General features: G+C 38.1%; 2 protein-coding genes across 8 annotated transcripts in view; one reads left to right on the forward strand and one right to left on the reverse strand.

Annotated features, from left to right (window-relative positions):
• Positions 1 to 3,420, forward strand: part of LOC114559752 (transcription factor SOX-6) — a 112,897-nt gene extending 109,477 nt beyond the window's left edge. For all 7 annotated transcript variants that reach the window (XM_028584602.1, XM_028584601.1, XM_028584600.1 and 4 more), the window contains one exon: positions 1,799 to 3,420. In XM_028584602.1, the coding sequence (XP_028440403.1) occupies positions 1,799 to 2,144 (346 nt within the window). In that variant the 3' untranslated portion in view covers positions 2,145 to 3,420. The remainder of the gene's footprint in view (positions 1 to 1,798) is intronic.
• A 10,751-nt stretch (positions 3,421 to 14,171) lies between these two features.
• Positions 14,172 to 17,788, reverse strand: part of zgc:113516 (ethanolamine kinase 1) — a 29,119-nt gene continuing 25,502 nt past the window's right edge. The window contains exon 8 of the mRNA XM_028585251.1: positions 14,172 to 14,982. Within this exon, the coding sequence (XP_028441052.1) occupies positions 14,913 to 14,982 (70 nt within the window). The 3' untranslated portion in view covers positions 14,172 to 14,912. The remainder of the gene's footprint in view (positions 14,983 to 17,788) is intronic.

Here is a 17,788-nt window from a genome sequence, read left to right on the forward strand (position 1 = left end):
TTTCAATTAAGTTGTTTCCTAGCACTTTATACGGTATGATGTATTTCTTTTCTTAATGTTTCACAGCATATAATATAAATATTCTTAACTACATCCATTTGCTAGAGGTTTGTGGGCTGACCATCAAGGTTTATGGACCATTCATGAAAGGTTTCAAGGTATCTGCAAAACCCTTTAAACCTTCTCTGAAGAGCATTTTATATTTTTAGAGTGTAGTCAGTGCAGATAGGGGAAAAACAGTGGCATTGTCTTAATAGGAACCAGCCATGGATGTGTTTAAAGCCATCACAGTGGCCTGTGCTTGAGATGGATTTACCAGAGGCCAAGGCTTCGAATAGGAGCGATTTTTAATAGCTTGTCATTTATTAAATTAGGACAATGCTGGGCGCTTGCGGGCAGTGAAATTGGACACAGACAGACATAGTGGAATATGAAATATAAGCAGATGTTTGAGAGGGAACGAGAGCGAGGCAGACGTCACGGGCTGAATGCCACATTTACTGTGTGTGGTCAAGTAAATGCATAAAAAAAAAGGCCTGGTCTTTCAATCAAATCAAATAGCAACTGGGAGCCAGTACACAACCAATTGCTGGCACATTCCATATGACTAAACCAGTGTTGTTTTAAAGCGTTTAATGTGAAAATGAGTCTGTCAGAGCGTACGTCGGTAATTGTTTCAGGAGACAGAGGAGGGAAAACTGTTAGGTGAGAAAAGTGACAGCAATTTTCCTGCTTTATGTGGCTCATTTGAGGAGCCAGAGGGCCTGTTTGAGTGATGTGCATTAAACCTCATTCCATCTACTGTATATCTTAGAAGGTTATTTAGCCGATGCTACTGTGAGCTGGCAGGGAGAGCTCCGTGTTAGGACATGCCCGACCGTTGCTGTTTAACTTCAGTGGCCTCAGAATTAATGTTTTGTTCAAAGCAGTTTGTTCAAAGGAGGTTATAATGAATTAGTATCTGATCAAACGCCAACCTGTCCACCATCTACAGTAACCAGTTGACAAGTTAACTGTTGCTATGTCCAAATAATTCTATTTTTTCACAATTTCATTAATAAAAAAAGATTTTTATGCAGCCTCTTTCTTTGTTTTGTTTTTTAGGGTTAGGGCTTGTTTGTTTGTTGTCCACCACTTTTTTTCTCAGACTGAAATGTCTCAACAACTATCAAATGGATTGCTATTATATTTTGTACTAGACATTCATGTTCCCCAGAGGATGAATCGTACTGATGTACAGCGATCCCCTGAAGTTTCCTCTAACGCCACCATAACGTTGACATTTGTGGTTTTGCGCGAAAAGTATAGTAAACAACTATCGGATGGATTGCCATGACATTTAGCAGACATATCTCTTCAGGATGAATTGTTATAACTTTGGTGGTCCCCTTGCGCCATCATCAGGTCAAAATTTAAGTTTGTAAAATACTTTGGTTTATGTCAAAATACCTGCAAAACTGACGACAATCACATTAGCCTACGCTGTACTTTGTGTTTAGTGCTAATTAGCATCGGATAACATGTTAAACACCATATACCTCCTAAACATCAGCATGTTAGCATTGTCATTGTGAGCTTGTATGTAGCATGCTGACATTAGCCTTTAGCTCAGAACACCGCAGTGTAGCCTCACAGTCTTTTGTCTTATATGTGCTAATTTCTGTACTTTTCCATGATATTTTATGTATTCTTATTCCATGTTGTGTTATGTATATCAAGGCTTTTTTATTGTTTATTAAGAAACGTTTGTTTAATAACTTCTTTTTTTTTATCTTCTCTTCTTTCCTTGTTTTCTCAGGCCTCAGCCACAGATTCCTCTCGGCAACGGCCCCGGTGGAGTTGGAGTTTACCCAGGTTCCATAACCATGGCAACGGCAGCCACACAATCCCCACACCTGACCTCAGACTGCTCAAGCAACTCAGCCAGCCCTGAACCCGCCATCCCTGTCATTCAGAGCACGTACGGGATGAAGTCCGAGCCCGGCGGCGGAGGCAGCAACGGTGGCAGGGTCAGAGCCTTGGACCTGCCCAGCGACCCCACCAATGGAGACGACGACATGGACATGTACGAGGACTTTGAGGACGAGCCCAAGTCGGACTATAGCAGCGACCACGAGACACGAGAGGCCGTCAGTGCCAACTGAGTGTGCTCAGGGTGTCCAGTTGTAAAAAAAAAAATAATAATAAATAAGAGAGAAAATAAACCTCCTGTTATACTCAGAGACACTTTTTAAAAACACAGTTTATTAGAGAGACCTTCAGGCAAACTTTCAGGACATGTTGCGCTGTTGCGCCATGCACTGAGCATGCCCAGACAGGATTCAAACTCAGCGGACATGCTCAGGAAGTTCTTCGGCAGTATCTTGATGGAGGTCCATTTGAAGGAGAGGGCTGATGGAAAAAAAAAAGTGTGACCCAAGAAAACAAGCTAAACAGACACCTGGACATCCAACTGACAATAACCTTTAGTTTCCTACACTTTGACAATCTTAACAGGAGCGGATAAGAGTTAGAGGAGAGAGAGAGCGAATGGGACGATGGACAAATGAGCGACAAACACATTGCTGTGTGGTTTGTAAAGAGCATGCATGGATTTTGAAGCATCAGGAATTGGTCTTCAACAGCTATTTGGTCTTAAATGTTTAAGGAGTGATTTAGTTTCTATCATTATGTATTTACTTTTCTGTGTTTTTTTTTTTTTGTTCTATAGACTTTTTTTCTGACAGGTCACTGCCTGTACAAACTCTGGACTGTCAGAACTTGAAATTTGAAAAGTTTTAATATAAATCCTAGCTATTGTAATCTTATAGTCTTACTTTTGTTTCTTACGAATACAGTGCATCTACATCTTGTTTTCCGACAAACTGCTTACATTACATTACTGTTAGTTTTTTTGTTTTTTTTTATATCCCAGCTCAGGTATGATGTGCCAGCTTGTGAATGTGTTTTTGGGTTTTGTTTGTTTTCATACAAAAAGAGTGGTAGGACTTTTCCGACTGTCAATGAAATAAAGGGAGCAACATCCCTTATATCACATTGTTATTATTATTATTATTATTATTATTATTATTATTATTATTATCATTATTATTATTAAAATAATAATAAGTAAGTAAGTAAGTAAGTACCCAGGCATTGTACAGATTTTCTTCAAATGTGCCAAACCTACATTCACATTCACTCGGGATGTTGTAGTCTTAACTTCCAATGCTGCAAAAAAGTCTTATACAATCAGCTTTTTCTATCTGATGAGATGAGTTTCTACTCGGTAACTGCTGGCTCCCCTCCTGGCCCAGTCACAGGCAAAGCTCAGGGAGGATGTGTTTTCATCACGCTTGCTCAGTCACACACGCACACGCACACGCACACACACACACACACACACACACACACACAAACACACGCACACACGCACACACACACACACACACACACACACACACACACACACACACACACACACACACACACACACACGCACACACACACACGCACACACACTTCAATCTTTGGCAGCCCCTCCAGCTTTCAGATGTAGTTATAGTAGAAGAGTCTGTTCCTCAATTCCACTGCATTGGTGCTTTCATGAACCACATTGCCCATAGTTCCTTTAGGCCAAACACTTAGCATATTGTGCTGTTAAGTGCAGTACAGTGTAACCAAACGCCGCCATTTAGCATTTGAGTTTGTACCTTTCAATCTGGCCAAAGGTAGAGACGTGTTTTGGCTTAATTTCTGCTGAGACACTTTTAAGAGTTTTTTTAAGTCTTAAAAGTGTACCGTTAGCTCTGTTCATTCAGCGTCATAGGAAAGGGGATGAGCAGTGTTAGAATGACCCTTCTGTAGGATAAAAGTTCCTAATATTCTGGATCCCTTCACTGTATTTTGAATTGTGTTTTGATGCGGTACAAAATGTTACTATTTTTATTAGCCTGTTTATATTTGTAAATGTCTTCTCAGCATCACGTGGGAAAGATACACCAAACTTGTGTTTAAAAAAAAAAAAAGAATTTATATAGTTGCAAAATATGGGTTTAAGAGGTCTGTTATTTCAAAAAGGGTACATTTTTCTACGTTGCATGTATATTTTAAAGACAAGTAAATTATTAAGAGAAGAATAGAGGCGGGAAAGTGCATAGTTCTATCAGCTTCTCAGTCAGCCATCAGTCAGAGCAAAGTTTTTCCACAGTCTGAACCAAGATGTTCCTCTTTCGTCTTGGTGCGGCACAGTGGTTAGCACCATGCTGGGTGTGCACTCTTTTTCCTCTATTTTACTTAATGTCACATTCTTTCTCTCTAGACACATAATATTTTTTCTTTGTCTATTTCAACACACATTTTGAACATTTTGAACACCTGTGACCTCGGGTGGTTTCTGGGTGCTCTGTTCAGCTGTTTCACACGTCTTCATGAATCCATAGTTCTGACCATATCTGGCAGTTTTTACTTGCTTCACAAGCTGGGACTGAACATTGGTTTTTGCTTGCACCACGGTAAAAAAAAAAGAAAAAGCCTCATGCATAGACATTTCTGTTAGTGTCATACGCATCCTAAGCACTGGATATAAATTCTATGTTGTTTTTTTTTTAGTATTGACTAATGTGAAGTTGTTGTTTGGTTTTCAACATGATAAATTAGAACAGTCAAAGGTCATTATAGGAAGCCTCCTACATGCCAGGCACAAGTAAATTGCCATTTCTTTAGAAACATTTCATTATTTGAAGCAAGTTTTGTCGCCGCAGCTCTAGTGCCGCCACATCGCCTCTCATCTCTTTAAAACCTCATGCTCTTGTCAGTTGTGCCCGGCAGAAGCAGAACACAAGTTTCCTGGTCACATACATTTTGTGATGAGTATTGTATTTGAAATTCAATTGTGCGTTTTAACATTTCATTGTATTTATTAGCCAGCTTTGGCTCTAAAAAGTGTCAGTACAACTTGGTGAGAAAGACAATCAAAAAAAAAATAAAAGAAATAAAAAGTAAAGATGTGAGATTTTTCCTTACAAGTCTGTCCCTTCATCATGGCTTTTCAAGTGCTTCCTTGACTTTTGTGGAAAGACAAGATATTGCATATTTTGTATAACTGTTCATTTGCAGATAAACATTCATATTGTGTATGAAAGCACTGTGCACATGTTACAGGTAGTGCTGCATGAATTTTTATTTCCATTAGCTAGTGCTCTCAGGCATCTAATAATTTCCAACACAAGGCTTTATGTTTCCAAAGTCGAGCTATTCCACTATATTTTGGTGGCCCATTACAGTAAATGTGGCCTATTGTTCCATTGTGTGCGTGTGTGTGTGTATGTGTGTGAGGTAACGCCACACATTCTGACTGAGCTGGGGTGTAAACGCCACGGCGCCGGGTGCTCGCTGCAGCCAATCCCAGCATTTCAGAGAGAGAAACAGAGGGCTCAGCCATATGCAGCCACATCATAAATCTAATGGTAATTCCCAAATCAACTGTAGCGTCACCCTGCGAGGGGCGCCGGCAAGTTTGTCACACACTCTTTTGTGTGTGTGTGTGTGTGTGTGTGTGTGTTTGTGTGTGTGTGTGTGTGTGTGTATATATATGTGTGTGTGTGTGCGTGTGCGTGTGCGTGTGCGTGTGCGTTTGTGTGTGCGCTATAGCCTTCAGTTGGGAGGGTTGTTTGAAATCATACTTGTGCTGTTGCCATGCTAATCTCGTTAAATAAGTCATCATAATATACATTTCCTTTTTTCCTTTCTGCAGGAAAGAACATCTAGCTGTTTGCAAGTTGACAGATTGTTTCTGTGTGTGCACATTTTTGTCAGTGTATGTAAAGCTTTCAGCACCTTAACAAAGGAGAGTGTAGTTCATTACAGCGCAGTCATAGTTTCATAACTTGATACATACACTCATAAACGTATATACAAACTTCATTTATCCCAGGAGGAAACGGATGTAATCCACAATTTAGTTTGCTTGATTTTGACAGTTGTTAAAACTACCAGTAGCTAAATGTAAAGAGATTAACACTCAACACAAAAATATGAAAGAAAACTCAAATGGACCTGCTTTATTAAGAATTGTAAGAATTTGTGTGCATTGAGTATGAGAGCTGGGTGGTGCTTGCTACGCCTGAAAAAAAGTTGAGAGACTAGTTTTCTGTGGTAATTTAATCAATGTCCCAATGATGTGCCTTCATATACAAATACTCTGCCTAAATTAAAAAAAAAAGTTTTTTACAACAAAAAAATAATTTAAATTTGAATGACTAATTCTCAATTTACTCCATTGAAAAAAATTAAATAGTCTTAATTCCCAACTTTTATCAGCTAGACACAATATGTCTCCTACTTCAATGGAAAGTCCATCCTTAGTGTATTTGCACTATAGGTTTCAACTTTCCACATCACACTGGTATAAGCTGCATATTGGACCATTGGACCCCTAGTTGTGATGTCACAAATTCATGTTGGTATGAACACGTCTCAAACTGAGATTTAAGGTGAAAACACCCTTCTTTCAAACTCTGCTCTTACAGTACTCTGCACATAGAAGGTCCAACAACACCACGGGAGTTTAAACCGGATATTTGTGAAGATTGACAGCTTGCCCAGTTACCGTGCCAAGTGTTCTTCTTCAGTGAGGGAGAAACTGACATGGTGATGAACTGAGCAGTGATTACACAGACTTTGACTGCACCTTTCTTTTCTTGTGGGTTTGGTGTCTGTGGTGATGATGAGGCATAATGACACGCTTTCTTCATGAAAGGCTCGTCTCGAATGGGCCCTCTCGGCAAATTCACTTTTTGATTTTTAAGAACCACCTTGAAGAGTAGGAAACAAGCTCCTTTCTTTTTTCCTTTTCTTGTCCTCACCGATCAGTCCTTTCAGATCAAGAGACTTATAAATTGTTATTACAAAGGAGGAGCCCCCTTCAGACGTGTTGCATAGGCTTTTACAATGAGGCATCAAAGCACCCTGTTTATGATCATGGTGGCTCCACTACTCATTAAAGCGCACAGAATGACCATCCTCTTTGAGCCAAGAGCTTACGATGCTTAGTCATTCAAATGCTTTTGATTTAATAGGGGAATGAATGACCCTTGCGCTTTCATTGAGCTGACCATGTTCCACAATGAGCACTGTTTGAGTCATTTTGCAGGTAAAAAGTTGTCCACATTTAATTGAAGAGTGAACATTTGTTTTAGACTTTCAGGTTACGTAGAACTTTGACATGAAAATACAGGTTTAATAATTGAAATGTTACCTGAAGTCAAGAGTAAGTTCATTGAAAGGTTAGGATTAATTGCGGTCAGGCACACCGGCATTTATTTTCTTATGAAAAAATATATATATAAATTACATTTTTGCAGTGGTTTGTTTGTTTGATTTAAGATGTTCTTTCCCTCAAATAGTCTTATGTGAACATAAAAAAAAAGTTTATTGAACACACACATGCATACTATACCAGACATCTATTCTCTGGTAGGACTTTTCTGGGAAACAAGATCTAAAGCCTACAGCCATGCTAGCAACTCAGCATGTTGCATGCTTATATTTGCTAATTAACAATAAACACAAAATACGGCTAGGGCTGATGGCATTAGTTTTGCAAGTATATGTCAGAAACCAAAGCAATGATGGTGCTAGATTAAACAAAAAAAAAAAAATCAGGCAATCAACAAAGTCATTACAATTCATCCCAAGGGGAACATGAACGTCTGTACCAAATTTCATGGCAATCCATCTAATAGTTGTTGAGACGTTTCATTAAAAACCACAAATGTTAACCTCATGATGACACGCAAGGAAAAGTCAGTAAAAATCATCCTCTGGGGACCATGAAGGTCTACAAAGGCTGACAGACAGACCAACTTTGATATCTCCTAAGCCGTAATGCTAGTGTAGCTAAAAGTACTGAACCAATGAAGTGATACACTTTATATTTCCAAATGCATTAATGGTTGTCCCTAAAGAATATGGACAATATGAACTGGGTAATTACAAATTAATCCAAATGAATGAAGAACATCGGCATTTGTCTTTAGATGCTCACAAATTGAAAAGGTGGTAGGATTTATATAATAGAGAAAGACGGATAGAAAGAATAGAAAGCATGTGTTTTTAAGTGTTTTCAATATTCTAAGAAACGTTTTGAAAGCGTAGTGTAAAGCTTTTCCTTGAAGACATTGTTTGACCGTTTGTAGCAAATGAAAATTAATGACAATTATAAATTGGGGGTGTTATTCGAATTCCAAGGGTCAGCAGCCTTGGAAGGCCTTCAACAAAAAAGCTAAATGCAATATTTGAATAAAAAAGGGGAAGAAGAAAAAAAAAGCCTTTGAAAAGAGATGCTTTAGTTGCGTTTGAGTTTCAATGTCTTTTAAACATTGCATACAGGCCTATACTTCTTTTTTTAAACTACAATAAGTAAAAGAAAAAAAATCTACAGCTCTTTTTTGGATTGGCAATGGGCAAAAGGCCATTTTTTCCTTTTTGAGGCAAAGTCCTTGGGTCTTTTTAAGTGCATTAGTCCGCTAATTAAATATTATATGTTTAACGAAAAAATGCACTTTGAAAGCAACTGGATTGTTTGACTCAAAGACATCGCTGCAGCCTTGATGAGTGGAACTGTGTGCGACCATGAGAAGGTAGAAGAACGTCATTGTTGCGAGCCCTCCCCTCATTTCACCCACCATAATCCTTTCTACAATTACATTCCCTTTTGTGCTTCCCTCGCAGATAAAGATGCGAAACACAGTTATGCAGAAGAGGGCACTCCTTGACATATCCAAGCATGTGGCCTCCATTTTGCACAGTCTGATGTGTTTGTTTCATTGACTACACACGAACCTATTGATCGCTATTTAAAATGGTGTGAAGCTCTACAGGCGACTAAGTCAAGACAAACTCAACAGCCTTGGGTTAAAACAATGATGTTAGCTCAAACTGTTAAAGTGTCACACTTGAATGTATCTCCATTCCATGCAAGTAGGAGGCAAACACGATCTAGGATGTCAACACATTCAAATTTAAACCCATGTTCTGTTTTTCACGTTTGAATCTCTGTAGAGCTAAGATTACTTGGTCACTTCCCCCTTTACTCTGCTCCAACTGGTCTGGAAAGTTTTAACCTCTCAACCTTTAATGCTCTCTCCAATGATATACCAACCCTTTCTCATTCCGAACTCGTAAAATACGGACGTTTGGACAGTGGCTGTCAGTGGCTGTCAGCATCTGAAGCGATAAAAAAGGCATCCTTCAGCATGTTTGTATAACGTACCGGGGAGCTACATGGGGTTTAGCGAGTAGTATGTAAGGCCTATATTCCGTGTAGGGAGGTTGGTTGGGGTGGCGGTGGGTCAAACACAGGACATTCACCCAGGAGACTGTGATTCGTGTCCCACTTGTCACGTTTCCTAAAGTCGCATTCTTTTTTAACCGTCCCGTTATTCCCGCGTGTCATGGAAGCGTAAGCCCACCCACACCCTTTTCCTAAACCCAACCGTCCCGTTATTCCCGCGTGTCACCGAAACGTAAACCCACCCATGATTTTTTTCCCAAACTCAACCGTCATGTTTGATTGACTTCTTCACCTGGCATATTTTGGGAATATTCATAAAAAAGCTGCAGAATGTTTCTCTTTAAAACACTTTCTGTGTGAAATATCAGATTGTGTTCTCTCAGTTTCTCTTCCATGGATAATGTTCAATACTAATATGTTTCGGAGGAAACATGATGATGCATAGATTATGTTGACTGTATTGTCATTTTAATGCACTTTTTTTTATGTTGCCATTTTCAAACTGGCCAGGGACAACAGATGAAAATTAGCCTGCTGAGCTAAATCTGGCTCATTTACCGTTGCTTTGCTGTTGATTAATAAGCATTGTCCCTGTTAAATGAATAAATAACTCATTCAACTGCTTAAGTCAAGAATAAACATTCAATCTCAACTTTTGAAGCCAAAATGGATGAGAAGTCCGTAAGGCGTTCGTAAAAATCTAACTTTTAGCATACAATTGCATACAAGCAAAATTCTGATTAAGGTAATGCCATATGATCAAAAGCTCCAGAACAGCTACTAAAACATTGGACCCTGTAGAGACATTGTTCAACTTTACTCTAAATGTTTTTCACTTGTTTTTCCTCCAGTATCTGCTCCTGGCATCTAAAGCGCGATTAAGGGCTTCATGATTATGTTTGGGCAACTCAAAGCACTTGGTGAAGGTTCTGGAAATATTGTGGTAATGGCAAATACATCACCATGCTAGGCAACCAAAGCATTTGGTTACATTTTGAGAAAGGTTGTGGTCTTGGTTTAATTTTGAAAAGTCAATGCAGATTTGAAGGATTAGAGAGTCGAACTAATGAGCATTGTATGCTCTGCCATCCACCCCTCCATCGTCTCCACAAACTTTCACTGCAGTATTACAAGGTTCAACCCAGTCTCACGGCAGTTCGTAAAATGGTCACGTAATTGAATCTATTGATTTGTGTACACGGACAAGTTTATCTAGTTTTTTTCGTGATGGTCAGCACATTTTTTAAAAGTGCCCTGCCACACGTATTTCATTACTTTGTGGTAATGTCTGAAGTTCTACAATGGACTCTGTAACATTTTTTGTGGAAAAAATGCCTTGGTTACCTTGTTTCAAGCCATTCTGTTTCAAGATTTGCGTAGGGAGTTTGGTTGGGGTGGTGGATGGGTCAAACAACACAGGACTTTCACCCAGGAGACCGGGGATGGTGTCCCGCGTGTCACGTTTCCTAAACCCAACCGTCCCGTTCTTCTTTTCCTAAACCCAACCGTCACACCCACGTCACAGAATCTTTGGCGTGTTCATTTCATGGCCAACTGACAGAAAGAATCGTGCTGTAATCACGAAACACAACTGACAGAAAGAATTGTGCTGTGATCACAAAAGATGCTTCCCATTGAAATACATCAGTTTAAAAAACGTGCTGACCATTATGAAAAAAGAATTAGATAAACGTGTCCGTGTACACGAATCAATAGATTAAAAATGACATGACCATATCACGAACTGCCGTGAGACTGTGATGCAAGGTTGCACCACTTTGCATTGAAGCAACATGTCATCAGTGGACATTATCCAGGTGGCAATTTCTTACAGAATGTATTTGGTAATGCAAATTTGTTGAGTATAAACCAGTGGTGGAAGAAGTATTAAAATCTTTTACTTAAGTTAAAGTACTAATATCACACTGTAAAAATAACTCTGTTACAAGTAAAAGTCCTGCATTGAAAATATTATTTAAGTAAAAGTACGTAAGTATAATCAGGAAAATGTACTTAAAGTATTTAAATTCAAAGTGCTCAATGCACATTTTAGAAACTGGGAATGATCAAAACAGTTCTGTCAATCGAGTGTTTAATCGTCCAATCATTTCAGCTGTACTTGTAGGTCTATCAGCTCAAGCAGCACTATCCCTGAAATGTCCTCATTCACATTACTGACACTTTTCTGTTTTACACACACTAGAAAGGTACAAAAAAAATTGCGTTGCAGTAAGGTCATTCTAGTACTACGGTAAGTGTGACATTTATATTAATCTGTCAGTAATTCACTTGCACACTTGTCCCCAGCAGTTCTGCCTCATATGTAAATATGCACACCTATTGATCCAAGGTGGGATTAGCCACATTTACCACATTAGAAAGCACTTTGATCACTTTGAGCCACCTTTGAACAAAGAAGAAGAAGCTTTTCATCCTAAATTATCTTCTAGCCTCAGATCATAGAGTAAAAAGTTAAATTTAACATGTGTGGAACCTATTTATTACACAGCTCATGTCTGTCTCTGAATATTGTTTTGCTTATGATTTATAATCTTACTTTTATGTATGTTTGAAGCATAGAAAACACCTGTTTCTGATGTTAGGAGCACTCCTTACAGAAGAGTAGAAGAAAGTTGTGTTCCAGTGTCCATTTAGCTTTTATGTTTTAAATAAATGAAGAGCACTTGAGTGAATGACAAACCATATTTTTGACCTCTGGTTTTGGCGAGGGGTTCATGAGCAGCACCTCAGGGTTCCATGAATGGGTAACACAAACACGGGACTTTCCCCCCAGAAGACCGGTGTGTGTGTCCCGTGTGAAACCAAAAGTAAAATACTTAATTTACGTAACATACGTAATCTACTTAATTTACGTATGTAATTTAAGACAGTACCAACTAGTAGCAATATTTTAAACCAAACCATGTCAAAAATCATCTTTTGCAAATTGATCTTAATGCCTTAATTAAAAAAATGAGGAAAAATCCAATCTTTAAGGACACCAATTTTCTTTGTGAATGAATAATGTATCGTAAATAAATAAATGTTCTTCCTTAAAATACAGGGGGCATAAATAAGTACACCCCTATGTTAAATTCCCATAAAGGCCGGCAGATTTTTATTTTTAAAGGCCAGTTATTTCATGGATCCAGGATACTATGCATCCTGATGAAGTTCCCATGGCCTTTGGAATTAAAATAGCCATCACATCATCACATACCCTTCACCATACCCCCACATCATCACATACCCTTCACCATTCCCCCACTTAAAAACATACCCTTCACCATACCCCCACATCATCACATACCCTTCACCATACCCCCACATCATCACATACCCTTCACCATACCCCCCACATCATCACATACCCTTCACCATACCCCCACATCATCACATACCCTTCACCATACCTAGAGATTGGCATAGGGTACTTTCCATAAAATCATCTCTATATGCAAATGAAACCATCTATTAGACTAACTGAAATCAAACCATGACAATCTCTAGGTATGATATATATATATATATATATATATATATATATATATATATATATATATATATATATATGTGTGTGTGTGTTGTCGTTGCAAATGAGAATTTGTTCTCAATCGACTTACCTGGATAAATATATAAATATATATATATATATATATATATATATATATATATATATATATATATATATATATATATATACTTATACCACATTGGTCTGTAGTATTCTCTCTACTACTGCAGTACTTTTACAGGGATGTATTTACTTGTAGTACCATAATGAAACATGTATCACCTATTTTGTACTACAATATTTAATGATTGTACGAACGATGACCCAGTGAAATTATGGGTAGCTTGTGTGTGGGTGATCTAAAGTAATGTTTCAATGGTATTTCACAATATATTAGTTTTTTGAACCAGTGATTGTGCAAGTGCAAGACTTCTTTAGAGATATGAATGCACAATCCAATGTTTTGAACATTGGATAGCCTGTGTTACAAGTGATGACTGTTGTGAGTTTTGTGTCTAGAGTTTTGAAAAATCATATCAAGGTTATGAAATTAGTGGCAAAGTGATTGTAAAAAAACTGTAAAGAACCAGCAATTTTCCATTTTCTTTGTCTCTCACACACACACTGGGGAGTTTGAACTATAAAGCAATGCATGCTGGGAAGTAAAATATACTAATGATTTTATTTAGAAATGGAATTTGATGAGTTCATTGAACTCTCGGCAGTACATTCATTCAACTCAAGTACTTAAGGTCGGGTCAACTCATGTTAATAAGATCTGAAGTGGAATTTGCTTGAAATTAATACAACTTATATATTTAATTAAAGAAAAAGATATTGTAACACATTTCTGCATGGTGTTTTACAGTGTAGTGGTCCCTCCTTTGAACTCTTCTTAGTTCAGTAGGACTTTATACATTAAATCAAAACTATTACACTGTATATACTGTACATTGTCCATTATTACATTATACACTGGGCTGAATTTTAAACACTTATTAGGCCACTGATTTGGTGAACATTTGGGACACTGGAAAGTTAATGACGTGCAACAGGCATCCAAGAGGGGGCAGATGATACAGTATGTCTCCATAGTTGTAGGCTATAGTGTAAAAAGCAATGAGAAATAAATTAATTGTGCAAGCACATACATATACAGCATAATTACAGTGTCCTTCAAGGAAACCTTTTCAGAGAACTACAATGACAAAAAAGTAGCTGGAGCTCAGTAAGTTAATGTGTTGAGTTTAATTTAGTTGTGAAAGCATTGATAATAGTCAGTATTATAGTTAAGTAGCACAAGTAAATCAAACTTACCAATTATTTATTCCATAAGCCGTCGTTGTGTTTGCCTTGCTATGGCACTGTAAACAGTGTCTGTTGGAAGTGCAATGAAAGACAAGCGTAGTAACAGCACTTTCCATCAGTCAGTGAGCAAAGATGCTTTTATACAGCGAATATTTCTGGAAGCTGAAACCGTTTTGTAATTTGAACAAATGTCTGAGTCTCTGAGCATTTCACTAAAATTAGGACCAATTTGACATGATTTATATATTGCTCCCCAAACCTAATTCACTGTCTTTAAACACGCTGTTTTAGCACTTAAATAATGATGAATTTGCAATGTATTTTGAAATTTGCAGAATACTGTTTGATTCGTGAACATCCTGTAAGGTATATAAAACCTTTACAACAGTAGTCCTTACGAAAGATAAGAATTTAAAATAATGCAATACTTGGTACAGTCAATAAGCCAAAATGGAAACTTGTTTTCCATCAGAGCTGTGGTACACACTGAATAAGCATGCAAATAACCCGCTTATGGGTTTTATGATCAGCCTCATTTTTTGTGGCTTTATGCGACTCTGCTAAATGTGGGAACAATTAATGTGTTTCTGGCACAATCTCCGTCTCAATTTGCCAAAACGGCTTATCGGCATACTAGCTGTGGTTAAACAAATATTTTAAAAATCACAGTGATAGCAAAACACATTATCTGATACTACAGCCTGAAATAACAAACAATGTGTCTAAGCTAATTCTATGCCTTCCACGGTACTGTATGTATTGCCAAAGAAGGACTTTGGTCACACTTCTTGGATTTTGGTCCTTTATCCTTCGATTCTAGATTATTGTCAATCCAAAATATTCGTCTTTCTTCTCAAAGTAAAAGTTGAATCGTGCCATTGCATATCTGTGAGGAGAGCAGAGAACAAAGAAAAAAACTGATCAGAGAAGATTTTTCTACAAAGCTCTTAATAAAGCTCTTAATGTTGTACCATGTATGCTGGAAGCTTGGGCAGTGGCTCTCAGTGTCAGATATGACGCAAAAAGCACCCTTTAGTATCTGTATGGAATGCACCGGGCAGAATTATCTGTCTCTATGACAACCTTAGTCCAGGGCACTTTAAAGGTTTTTTTTAAAGAAAAGTTAACTTCTTGCATGGAACAAAAGTTTCTCATTAGCAAATTCACAATTTTTTTAGGATGGCCTTTTTGTCATGCCAGAGATGTTTACAAAATGTTTTCATACACATACTGTAAGCACCCTGTGAATGACACACAAGTAAAGCTCTGTCCATTATCTGGCAAACAGCTCTTTCATTATACTGTATATGGAGTAGCCTACATGAATGGAAGTATACACTGAACCACCATTTAACTTTTAACTAAACCAGGTTTTGTCAAAATAAATGGAATTTGAGCATATGCGTTTCGATCCAATAAAGCAATAACTTTACATCTTCTCTTGTGTCAGATATAGTTTTCAGGCTTCTGCAGTGCAATTATTTATTAGGGATGCACCGAATCCAGGATTTGGCCGAATATTGGGCTTTTTGACTGGTTGACGCTGGTCGACGTAGTGACGCCGCTGTTGATTACGGGAAGGTTTTTACGTAGGTGGACCATTTAATGCAGTAGGCTGTGAGAAAGTGAAAATGGAACTTATGAGCAGAAAAAGTGTTGTTCTTTCAGTCAAAAGAAGGCGATTCAAGTCGATCTACGTGTTCAATTTGCAATGCCGATTTGTCTTGTAGTGTCCATGACCCTAAACAATACACAACATCGCCGCTGTTAAAACATTTGCGTATGAAACATCCGAAAGAATACGAGTTGTGCATGAAGGAATCTACAGCCAAACTGCAGCAACTTCAGGTACGGCAAAGGAAGGACAGTCAATTCAAATGTTGTCACTATTTACACAGGAATATGCAGATGTAGTCTTTTGGCCAGCATGCTGAACACCGGCGATCCTGAGAATATATGGGTATATGGGATTTTTTTTCTGAAGTGATCAGACAATATTTCGTCTGTATTTAATGTTTGTTGCAGATATTTAAACTACTTAAACTAAGTTCTCTGACATATCAGGACTTTGGCAAAAATCTGTAGACTCATATTTGGAAGTGAATATATGCAGTAATGCCGAATCAGTTTTCTCTAATAATAATAATAATAATAATAATAATAATAGCTCAGACACATGGCATGTTTTTTTTGCTTGTGTTCCATCGCTCTGTTCCCCACCTGTATCTCTGGGTAAAACTGCTTTCTAATTATTGTCAGAGTTGGACTTCTGTTGTCTGCTCTTTGTTTTTTTCCTAGAGGTGTTTCTCTCTTGTCGATCCATAGCATTTAGAATAAAAGAATGCCTCTATAAGAGTTTTCCCTCCTTAGTTTGTGAGAAATACCATAAAACACATTTTACATTTAAACAGCACCGTACTATCAATGAAATGCCCTCATTCACATTACTGACACTAGTTCTACTTTACACTAAATGGGTAAAATAAATAATTGAAAACCACTTTTTAAATAAAAAAGTCATTACATGGATATTCAGTAAGTTAAAAAGTGAAAAGAGACTCAATGTCAGCTTATCCAAAAAAGATGAAACAAAAAAGTCACTAGTCATAGCACTTTTGTTCTGCTAATCTAATTACCCATCATACCCACACCCTTCATGAGTTGAATTATAATTGAGTATACCCATTTAAAAGAACAGCAACCTTCACAGGTGATCCCATTCATCCCTATAAGGCCGACACCTAAAACTAGCGCACTTAACATTTATCATAATCAGAGATGAAACTGAGACGTTTTTCTATTTAGCAGAAGTATGGGAAAATGAACTCCCTCCAAAGCAGGTATTCCATTTCACAATGTGCTTTTGTGCACAATTCCCTCAATTTTGCAGTCAGGCTATTCCAAACAGTGGGCCTCCTCCTCAGTCATTTCCTCATAATAATGTCTTTGTCAAATAACGGCTCACCTTGCCAACACATCCACAAATCTCAACCGCTGACTCGCAGACACTTTCAACACATGAATAAAATCATATAAGGAAAGTAAATATGGACGTTAGAGGGAGGGCGGGTTTGCATTCCCCTTGTGGCTCCCTATTGTCACATCTACATCTGGCCTTGGTTAAAGCACAAGGCCTGGGCGACGCCTGTCACTCGTTGGGAAGTCTGCAGAGATTTGGCTCAGGGGGATAACAGTGAGAGGAAACACACACATAATCAGGGTTTAACTCTAACTTCCTATCTCTTTCCTCAAAAAGAACTTTACAAAAGCATAAATGCTAGTGCTAATATGTTGTGTGTTCTCTTAAGTTAAGGGAAATAAAACTGTGGTGAAGCTATAAGTTAACGTTTGGCTACATTTGATGTGAAAAAAGGTCTTGCAGTAACTAACCCACAGAGAATTATCTCCCAACTCTGCTCTTTGACAATGGGCTGCCATAGCTCAGTCTGTATAGGGACTTGGCTTGGGAACCAGAGGGTAGCCGGTTCAAGTCCCGGGCAGACTAGGTACAGAGTGTGGACTGGAGAGGGCCCAGTTGACCTCCTTAAGCTAACTGCAGAAGCCCTAACATCAATCTTTCACGGATGATGTGTGCGTGTGCATGTTAGTGTGTGAATGAAAAAATGATGTCCCCCATGGGGACAAATAAAGTAGCCTACATTAATATACACTCATTATAACTGCCCCGCACC

The sequence above is a fragment of the Perca flavescens genome, chromosome 8 (assembly GCF_004354835.1).
Source record: "Perca flavescens isolate YP-PL-M2 chromosome 8, PFLA_1.0, whole genome shotgun sequence".
NCBI classification, from domain to species: Eukaryota; Metazoa; Chordata; class Actinopteri; order Perciformes; family Percidae; genus Perca; species Perca flavescens.